The 10,919-nt window shown below is 49.5% G+C and overlaps 1 protein-coding gene and 1 pseudogene across 1 annotated transcript in view; one reads left to right on the top strand and one right to left on the bottom strand.

The window, feature by feature from the left end:
- The first annotated feature begins 251 nt into the window (after nt 1–251).
- Nucleotides 252–10,919, top strand: part of SMYD2 (SET and MYND domain containing 2) — a 49,042-nt gene continuing 38,374 nt past the window's right edge. The window contains exon 1 of the mRNA XM_026001113.2: nt 252–580. Coding sequence (XP_025856898.1) covers nt 408–580 — 173 coding nt within the window. The 5' untranslated portion in view covers nt 252–407. The remainder of the gene's footprint in view (nt 581–10,919) is intronic.
- On the bottom strand, nt 6,551–7,645 carry LOC140595001 (glyceraldehyde-3-phosphate dehydrogenase pseudogene; annotated as a pseudogene).

Below are 10,919 nucleotides of genomic sequence, written 5' to 3'. Positions count from 1 at the left end.
GGGGGACCCCGCGTAGGGCCTCGGACGAGGGCAGGGCACACAAGGTGCAGACACGGGGCCCAGGCGGCCCGTCTGCCCCCTCCCCCCCCAGGCCCTGCATCCCCGCCGCCCGCCCACGGACCAGGGGCCGCGTCCGCCCTCCCGCGGGGACGCCCCAAGCGCCCGGGGCGGGCGGCCGAGGGGCGGGGGGCGGGGCGCCGGGCGGGTTCCCCTCCCCCTGCCCTCCCCCTTCCTCCCTCCCCTCCCCCTCCGCCCCCGGGGGCGCGCGAGGGCCGGGCGGGGCCGGCGTCCCTTCCGGGGAGCGGCGGCCTCCCTCCCCGCGGCTCTGGGTGACGCTTCTCCAATAACAGCTCGCGGGGCGCCTCCGCTCGGGGCTCCGGTCCCGCCGGTCCCGCCCCGCTGCCGGCATGAGGGCGGCGGGCGACGGCGGCCTGGAGCGCTTCTGCAGCCCGGGCAAGGGCCGGGGGCTGCGGGCCCTGCAGCCCTTCCACGTGGGGGACCTGCTCTTCTCCTGCCCGGCCTACGCCTACGTGCTCACGGTCAACGAGCGGGGCAACCACTGCGAGTTCTGCTTCGCCAGGTAGGGCGGGGGCGGCGGGGGCGGCGGGGGCGGGGCGGGCGGGCGGGCGGGCGCCGCGGCGGGGGAGGTGCGCGGCGCGCGGGGTCCTAGCGCCGGCCGCCCGGGCCGAGGCCGCCCCCGGGCGGGCGGGAGGCGCGCTGTGCCCCGCGCGGGCCGCGCCACGTGCGTGGGGACAGAGCGGCCGAGGGCCCGCCGCGCGGCCTGCGCTCTCCCACTTGCTTGCGCCGGATGGGCTCACCCGGGAGCGCAGGGTCCTGGCCGCAGACGGGGGCGCCGAGCCAGGCGCGTCCCGGCTGCCCGCTTGGTGCATGGGCGGCCCGGCCCCAGGTTGGAGCAGCCGCAGCCTGCACCCTCCACCTGGGCTTCCTGCCGCGTGCTCCGTCCTGCACCCCCTACCCCCCCACCGCAGCCCGGCCCACCCCAGCCCACCCCCAGGCTCACCCCGAGCTCACCCAAGCCCACCCCCAGCTCAGCCCACCCCCCAGCCCCACCCCCAGCCCCAGCCCGGCCCGGCCCGGCCCGGCCACCTCCTTCTGGGAACTTCATGACTGTTAACATTTCGTGTAAAGTACTCGGCTCCTCCTCTTCCTCCTCACTCTGCGCTGCTGTTTGGAGAGAAGCCGGAGGGCTACTGACCGCGCACCCCGGGATGCTGAAGGGCTGCGGTGATGGGGGGACGCACCTGACCTCGCTTGGGGATGCTTCTTTTGAAAACGTGGCCTCCGGGGCAATTAGGCAAAATGTGTGGTCGGAAATGGTATTTAATAGTAGCGTGTCGTGTATAAAAATATACCTACGTATACTCACATAGGTCTCTATTCATAGGCACCCACACATAATTGTATCCGCAAGCTGCATGATGGTTTCAGACCCCAAAGGCACATTCGAGATCCCGAGTCCCGACACACTTCTCTCCATTTTACGGGCCCGGCTGGGCAGTGTGGTTGGGTACCTGTATCCTCACACCAATGGTTAAGGGAATGGAGTCTGTTCTCTCCAGCTCTGCCCATGTCCTGCTGGTTTGGGTGCCCAGGAAACTTCCAGAGACCCGAAGCATGGCGTTGAATTAGGTTTGTACCCAACCTACCGCCACCCTCTGAAGAGTGGACCGTGCTTTACTTTCTTTGAATCTCAGTTTCTTCATCTTGGAAATGGAGCTTCTTGGGTCAGATTACACTGACCTGAGGTCCCACAGGGACCCTTTGAGGACAGGTCTCAAGTCCACCATACACCAAAGGACCCAGTTTCCCAGACACGTGTGCCTTATTCTATGATAAGACATAGCGAAAGAAGGGACAAAGGCTAAATATTATAGTAATCTTGCCCAGACTCCCTGCCAGAACTGTCTTCCGCTTGGGGGGACCTGGAAAGGCACTAGACGCAGAATCATGCCGTGGGCAGCTTAAGGGCTGTATGTGATGTGGCTCTTTGAATTGGTGAGTCAAGAGCTAAAGGGTCATGGCACCACTTTGCAACGTTTGAGTGAAGTGAGCATTGGGTTTTCCCAAAGTTAAAAAGGCTGCTGTGACTGGTCCCTTGATCTTCTGAGCCTCGCTGTGGCTCGGAGTCTGAAGCAGTGTGGGTGTCTGGAGTGGCAGGAGCAAAGCGGGGTCACCCAGCACGGAAGGTGCTCCCCTCCATCGGGAGTCCTGGTGATTCCTGGAGTCCATCCCGTGGGAGAAGATCACAGCGCCAGGCACATAGTAGGTACTCAGATGGCAGTTACCAGTGCGCTCCTCCAGCGAATTAGAGATCAAATCCCTCTGGGTTCAGAGGGGAGAAGCGGAGCTGAGAGATGCTTCCCTTTAGCAGTGAGCGTCCTGACTGTATCTACTCTACACGCCCCCAACCTTACAACTTTAGTGTGCGGTCAGATGCCGCTCCACAAATCACCCTGCCCTATGGGACAGGGTGTGCTTTGTTTTTCCTTTTTCTCAATAACATTTGTTATTGTAGCTGACTGTTGTCTTAGACCCGTCACCAGGGCTGCCACGTGCATTGGGGCGGTACCACTGCATCTGTCCCCATCCACGCCACTTTTCTCTGTTTGGCTTGGGTGAACTTCTCTTAAGACCCACGGTTCATTTCTTCTCTCTCCCCAAGGAGTCATTTGAAATCAGCTAAAATAACACACCAGAAATAATGACACCATGATAACCTATGAAACTGGAAATATCCTTGTACACCACTCTATGATTTCTGTTAAATTCGATTAGTTTAGGCTTCGCGGTTAGGTTGTTCTCATAGATGTAGCACCATTTTCTCTGTCAACTATTTGATTATGTCTAAGAACAAACCAGTCTGTCCAGCTGCATTAGAACACATATATGTCTCCTGGACCTTCAAGGGAGTAGGAGGAGAATTCTCAAATATTAAAGCATAGAGGGTAAAATCTGCTACTTCCCTACCCCCCTGCCCTTCTCCCACAGGGGGGAAAAAAACCCCAAACTATTTCTTATCCTTTCTTGTGCTTGAAGTTTATCATAAACAATATTGCTTAAGATAAGTGAGCCACTGGAGGGTCTCATTGTCATAGTAATTGTAATCTGGGTTTAACTTATTTTGAGGGGAAATAGGTGATTTCTGCAGTAATAAGTTTATTCTATAAATTGAAAAAGCGAAGTTTCTCAGGTCACAGTGGAATGGGAATTCTTATCGTTGACACAATTCAGACAAAAGTTTGTTTCTGGGGATTTTAAATTTGTACACATTTTCTCAGTTTGGATATCTCCCAATATCCTTGGGAGGATATTTATGTTGCCTCAGCTTCTAGGAGGCAACTCCTAAAAATATAAATGCTTTCCAATTGGGAGCTGTCCCTGTCACACCTCTTAGATACATTTTGTGTACACACACACATACACACATGCACACAGACAAACACACACACTTACTTTTTGGCCATTAGCTACCTTTCTGTGGCAGATACTTTTATGTTATATTTCATACTTAGTACTCAACATATTTTAACACTTTGTTTTTGGTCTCAAAAAAGGAAAAATCTGCTGTAACCCAGCGTTCCATCTGAATATTCATTCTGTGTGCAGTTCCTCAGTTGGGAAGATGTCTCCTCTTGATGTTTTATTTTCTTGGTCGTGGGTCATTTAAGGGCCAGAATATTGCCTTTTTTGCTTGTTCATTCCGAGTATGGGGGAAAAGTACGAAGGCCCACTTAGCCTCCTTGCAAAAGAGCTGTTAGAACCCAATTTCAGGAAATTTATGTCATGCCTGGCTCAGAGTGGTTTTAAAAATTAAAATGCTTGCATGAGCAAAACAGTATGGTCGAGATGTCCTGTTTCAGCAGTTGTAAAGATGTCTCACAGATTTACTCTGTAGTACTATTCATCCTGTCTAACCCATTGTTTTACCAGACTGTCAAAGTAATATTTAGTTGATTTTAATTAATATTAAGAGCCATGAACTCTTGGCTCCTAAGAGTCATGAACTGTTTTCTCAAGAAGCCTTAAGGTTCTCCGAAAGAACCCTCGGGCTGACCACCTGATACTGCCCCTCAGAGCAGGGGAGTCATCCCCAAGGGCTGGTGTGATTTCTGTTTATTCCCAGAACATTCTTTGAGAATTGTTGAGTCTCTAAGGGGAGGAATGACTTCAGACGTTCTCAAATTATCTTGCTTCCTGAATGAAAAATTAGACACATGCTCTAATAGCGCTCCTTTTCACAAGTATTTTTTCTTAAAAATGGGCAGTAAGATTACGATGTACAGACAACAGATTTTCTCTAAAAAGTGATATTAAATAAAACAAAATTCAGCCGTCAGTATATCAGGTAATGAGATTATATTGTCACTTTCAATATTAGAATATTTCAAGTTTTCATTTATTCAGAGAGGGCAAAGCAGAGACTCTGCTGCCAGATTGACTTGGTTTGAGTTCTGGCTTCCTTCCTTCCTGATGTTTTGTCTTTAAGCAAAATTACTTAATGTCTTTGAACAACTGGGTTCCTTTATGTTTACATTGTTCACATGAATACCTGCCTCCAGAGCTTTGAATTACAAGGCATTAGAAGTCAAGTACTTAGTAAGGCCCTAAACATAGAGTAAGCTGTCACAGTCCGCCTGGCAGTCTGGCTTGTACTAAATGTTACAGAAGGTGATAAAATATTGCAGTGTCAGGGACATTTTTATCATGGTGGGGTTGGGGGGTAGGTACTAGGAAGGAAATACTGGAAATTGTTGATCAGTAGAGTCATCCTTCAGATGGCACATTTACCCAGAGCTAAAAGCAGCAGTTCTCAGTCCCCAGGTCCCCCAGAATATTGACGGATTTCACTGTTTTTTAAAAACCTAATGGATATGATATAATGAACCTACATAAGTAAACTTTTTTTTTTTTTTAAAGCTTTTCTGGCTCCCAAATGCTTAGAAGCATTAATAGTCTTTTGCCTGGAAACTAAGCAAATATTTGAGAAAAGAAATGGAGGCAAACAGAATTTTGTGCACAGCAAGCCTGTCACTGCTCCTGTCTGCTCTTTAATTTTTGCATGATTCAGATGTGGCCAAGAACAGTCTTTTAATACTTTAGATGTGGCAAGCGCCATGACACACGTATTTTTCATATGCAGGGAACATAACTCTTGTTACAGCTTATAGGGGCTCTGGGACCAAGCTGTATGGTTGGAAATGATTTGACATGAAAGAGACAGAACAGCAGCAGGATATGCTGAAGTGAAATTCAAACCCTGGTGAGTTAAAACCACCATCTAATACTTTTCCTTCCCAAAAGCAATTGCACAAAATCCTCTCCATCAGAAATATCTGAAGATCCCATAAAATGACATTCCTTAAAATCATGTTGCTCTTTGCAGCTCATAAAGCATTTCCAGATACATTCTTCTTTTGATCCTCCTGAGGATGGCTCGTGTAGAGGGAACTTTACCCCATTGCACGTAGGAAAAAACTGTCGGAGAGATGAAGTGGTTTCCTTGAATCTCACATGTTTTTGGTCAGATGTTTATTGTGTGTGCTAAAGGGCCAGTCTCTGTGCCCTTCACGGCCTGAGCCATGTCTTTCTATTCCTGAGTGTGGGTTCCCCTACCTTCCCCTACCCCTTTTGGCCTGAAGCTACTGTGTTGTTCACCCCTGGACACTGGGACTCATTTCACTGAACTCTGATTTCTCCTGGAGTGAATGCTATTTTTGTTACCTCTTTTCTTTTGCATCCTCTTCCCCTGGTCGTTAACACAACAAACTACTATTTCTAAAAGTTGAACAAATACATGGATTGAGCTATTTTCGATCTGTATCTTAGGCTACTAGGAAGGAGTTCAGAGATGTCTTCATTACAGTGCCTTGGAATTTGCTCAAGAGCTATGTATATTTTTTGTATATTCCAATTATTATATAATTTTTTTTAAGATTTTATTTATTTATTCATGAGATACAGAGAGAGAGAGAGAGAGAGGGACAGAGACACAGGCAGAGGAGGAAGCAGGCTCCATGCAGAGAGCCCAAAGTGGGACTCGATCCCAAGTCTCCAGGATCAGGCCCTGGGCTGAAGGCGGCACTAAACTGCTGAGCCACCCGGGCTGCCCCAAGTATTACATAATAAAATGTACAAAGAACACAAGGTTTTGGTCCTTTTGTGGGTTTGGAATATTTAAAAATATTGTGCTAGAACCAAGATGAGATTTTTACCCAAGTCCTTTTACCTACGTGTAAAGAGTTTGTTTCTCTGCCCTCTGCTAGGACAGCATCAGAGTAGAACCTCTGCTTTTTCTTCAACGTAGTTGTTCTTCAGAACTTTGTGCAAAGTTCAGTTGGCCAGGTTTGGAAGTAAAATTTGTGGTACAGCTATAATAGGAGGCTCCTGGATGGTATTTCTTTTTTGGGGGGGGTACAGTATACTTTATTGATGGTACATGACAAAGTAGGGCTCTCCAAGCCCCTCCCCTTCCTCGGGGTCTGGGATGTTAATTGGAGGTCAAAAGATTCTCAGTGTGTTGGAGGATTAAGTTGCAGCAGGGACTCCCCAGCAGCTGAGGGCCTCTCTCTTCCTCTTGTTCTTGCTGGGGCTGGTGGTCCAGGAGACTCTTACTCCTTGGAGGCCATGGGGACCATGAGGTCCACCGCCCCGTTGCTGTAGCCGAATTCATTGTCATACCAGGAAATGAGCTTGACGAAGTGGTCATTGAGGGCAATGCCAGCCTTGGTGTTGAAGATGGAAGAGTGGGTGTCACTATTGAAGTCACAGGAGATAACCTGGTCCTCAGTGTAGCCCAGGATGCCCTTGAGGGGGCCCTCTGATGCCTGCTTCACCACCTTCTTGATGTCGTCATATTTGGCAGCTTTATCCAGGCGGCAGGTCAGATCCACAACTGACACGCTGGGGGTGGGGACACGGAAGGCCATGCCAGTGAGCTTCCCATTCAGCTCAGGGATGACCTTGCCCACAGCCTTGGCGGCGCCAGTGGAGCAGGGATGATGTTCTGGGCAGCCCTTCGGCCGTCACACCACAGCTTCCCAGAGGGGCCGTCCACGGTCTTCTGGGTGGCAGCGATGGCATGGACTGTGGTCATGAGGCCCTCCACGATGCCAAAGTGGTCATGGATGACTTTGGCCAGAGGAGCCAAGCAGTTGGTGGTGCAGGAGGCATTGCTGACAATCTTGAGGGAGTTGTCATACTTCTCGTGGTTCACGCCCATCACAAACACAGGGGCATCAGCAGAAGGAGCCAAGATGATGACCCTCTTGGCTCTGCCCTTCAAGTGAGCCCCACCCTTCTCCATGGTGGTGAAGACCCCAGTGGACTCCACAACATACTCAGCACCAGCATCAACCCATTTGATGTTGGTGGGATCTCACTCCTGGAAGTTGGAGACGGACTTCCCATTGATGACAAGTTTCCTGTTCTCAGCCTTGACCGTGCCGTGGAATTTGCCGTGGGTAGAATCATACTGGAACATGTACACCGTGTAGCTGAGGTCAATGAAGGGGTCATTGATGGCGACAATATCAGCTTTGCCAGAGTTAAAAGCAGCCCTGGTGACCAGGCGCCCAATATGGCCAAATCCGTTCACTCCAACCTTCACCATCGTGTCTTGGGGACGCGGCTGGCCCTGCACCAGAAGATGCAGCTGTCTGTCGAACGGGGAGGAGCAGAGAGCCCTGGGTGGTATTCCTGTAGGACAAGCAGGTCACTCACTATCAGTCAGAAGGTTCTCTAAGAAGTACTAAGACATATCTTAAATTTCTTTGGAAAAATCCAGGTCTCAAAGCTATAGTTTGGCAGCAGCTGGTGTTCAGGAGAACTCCAAGTTGGTGAGAACTCAGGCAGAAGAGTTGCCTGTTTTAACTTACATGGCAAAGAAGGTTTCTCCTTTATTTTGGGGTGTGTGTGTGTGTTTAAGATTTTATTTTTAAGTAAGCTCTACAGCCAGCATGGGGCTGGAACCCACAGCTCTGAGATCAAGAGTCACACCTTCTACCACCTGAGCCAGCCATGTGCCTCATCTACTTTGTTTTGGTGCTTTTGACTTACCTCTTTTGCCTTAATATCGCTTTTCTTTTTCTTGTCAGTACAAGGAAAATAGGAAATAATTACAATTTTATGCCACTTTGTTTCCCGAGAAGGCAATCAATAATTATAAATGTCCTGTATATTGTTGGAGTCATTAATAACTAAGGTCACTCCCTATCCCCACACCCACATCCACACTTTTTTTGGGGGGGGGGCCCTCAGATGTAGAGTGAGTAACCCTATTTCTCACTTTCAGGCATGCTTCGTCTGCTCCATGTCAGGCCAGTTCGATTTAGGAGAGTTTCCCCTCTGTGATTGACTCCCCATTCCCATTTCCTGCTCCTCTCACAGACAGCCCCTCTCTGGGTGTATCTCCAAGTCTCTGAATATGTGTGTCACCATCATCACCAGGGAACTAGACCTACGACAGGGCACCATGGTCCTTCTTGACCGGATTCAGACTTTGAGCCCTCTTCTGGTCAGCCTGGCAGCTCCTTGGTTTTCTGTAGCTGTCCCCGGGGCGAGGCCCCCCCCCCCGTGCTGGCCCCTTCCCTCCAGAGAGTGTCCAGTTCTGGGACTTAGAGGTTTCTATCCCCTTCCAGGGGACTTACATTGTCAGCCTCACTGTCAGCCGCCCCTTTCCCACCCACATCCCCCACCTCGCATCTTGGGATTCCTAGCACATCTGTGGTAGTTTAGGGGTGCAGTGCTCTGGCAGCGAGCGAATTGACTGAAGTCACTGCCTTTTCAGGGATTGAACCCGTGACCTTGGCCTCATTAGCACGGGCGCTCTCACCAGTCCCGGAGCCACGCACCTCACTCTGTGTAACTTCTGCTGACTCTCTTCCTACCACCCTCAGAGGCCTCCTTTTCAATTGCAAAGGCGTTCACACCAGCACAATAGAACAGAAGGAAATCCGATCTCTTCCAGACTTCTCTGAAGGTCAGAATTATGCAATTTAGTGGGAAAATAATACCAAAGAGTCTTGAGGGTTCAGGAAACAACTTCTCTTTCTAGTCCCCGCGTTCGCTGCAAAATCCAGCTGTGTCTCAGAGTCTTCTTCAGTCAAAAGTCTAAAAATAGCACAGAGCTCGTTGTGCCAGTTCATTAACATAAAATCTGGGGACTCTTGTTCACTAAGCGGAGGGTTTCAGATGACTTGGTAGAAACATCGCGTGCCCGTTATTAAAACAGATTCGATTCACTTTCATGGGAAGGGGGTCTAGAATTTGGACACGCTTACCTTTGGCGAGGTGATGGTCCCTGGAATCCCAAACGAGTGCTTGCTATGATAGCGGACACTGGCGCGCATCAGCAAGTGCACTGTGATTCCCCAGGGGTGTCAGCGCCCAGGTGAGTGCCCCCCCCCCCCCCCCCCCCGCAGAGAAGTGGGGAAATCAAGGCAACTCAGCAGAGAAGCGAATTTCACACCAGGGCATAGGCGTATCCTGGGAGAGGGAGGTAGAGAGAAAATCTGGCTGACCATCATGATACAGGTTTTCAGGGAAGCCAAATACAAATCTCAAGGATTTTATATCCTGGCACTCGAAAGGAATTATATTGCAATTTGTAGCAAAAGAAAAAGACCTTGGACAGAAGGAGCCCTTTCTCTCTAATCTCTGAGTACCAGGAAAGACTCTTCAGGGATGCAGGTCCTGGGCTCACACTTTGTTGACTTCCCTCGCCGCGGTGATGTTTATATAGGAAACGCTTGCCTGTGCGCCCCACCTGAAAAAGCTCTCATCCCTCGGTTGCACAAATCTGTTCACAGCGATAGCCTCCCATGGCCTTCAAACCTCAACAGTAAGAGACATTTAATTATGAGCAGATGGTAAACTCCTTGAGATCAGGGATTCTATTTTTAATGTATTCAACAAATATTTATATCTACAGAGCACTCGCTGGGTTCTAAGTCCCTGGGGAACAACTGTGAAGAAAAAGGAACAAAAGTCCCTACCACCGCGGAGCTTATATTCTAGGCAGGGTTTTTTCATCTTTTTTTTAGCCACGGTGCCTTGAACTTTGTGAGGTTTCGGCAGATATTTTTGTTGTTGTTGTTGAGGGCAGTAAGGTCTGGGGGTTGAGTATTTTCTTCTTTCTTTTATTTAGTTGGAACCTGATAATCCATGTATGTCACAAAGACAGTTCAGCTAACCACGCACCCTAGTGCCTGACTTCTGCAGACCAAGGGCGAGCTTTGATCAAATCCTGAGGTCTAATGAAATTGTAACAGCCTCACATTGTGTTTCAAGAGCTTTGGGTAGGCTTTTTTTTTTTTTTTTTTTTAAGATTTTATTTATTTATTCATGAGAGACAGAGAGAGGCAGACATAGGCAGAGGAAGAAGCAGGCTCTCTGTGGGGAGCCTGGTGCAGGACTGGATCCCAGGACCCCAGGATCATGACCTGAGCCGAAGGCAGCCGCTCAGCCACTCAGCCACTCAGCCACCCAGGTGCCCGTTTTTGGAAGTTAATGAAAGGTAGTCTACTTACAACACCTGAGTAAATATTTCTAAATATCACTTGAAGGAAAACTTTAAGGTTTTTTTTTTTTTACCTTAAAAACTTGCAGGTTCTCAGATGTAGAATTTAGAAACAATCTCCTTATTTCCCTCAATATTTAATTCATTTCCACACACATTCAGGCCTTTCAAAACACCCAATTACTAAGTATTTTCTAGACTCCGAGCAGGACAAGAAGCTCACCTCCACCTTCTCTATGTATCTTCAGAGAATGGCCCTGATGGAACTCCACTGTAGAGTCAAGGCTGCCTGCTGGGGAGCCCCCAGGGCTAGGCACCAGGAGTGATGTTTGAGGCCTGCTTGCTCTGCAGGGTTAGTTTCACTCCTGCAATCACACACACA

This window comes from Vulpes vulpes, chromosome 13 (genome assembly GCF_048418805.1).
Source record: "Vulpes vulpes isolate BD-2025 chromosome 13, VulVul3, whole genome shotgun sequence".
NCBI classification, from domain to species: Eukaryota; Metazoa; Chordata; class Mammalia; order Carnivora; family Canidae; genus Vulpes; species Vulpes vulpes.
The sequence above is the reverse complement of the archived record's forward strand: the minus strand, read 5'-3'. Positions and strand labels throughout refer to the sequence as shown.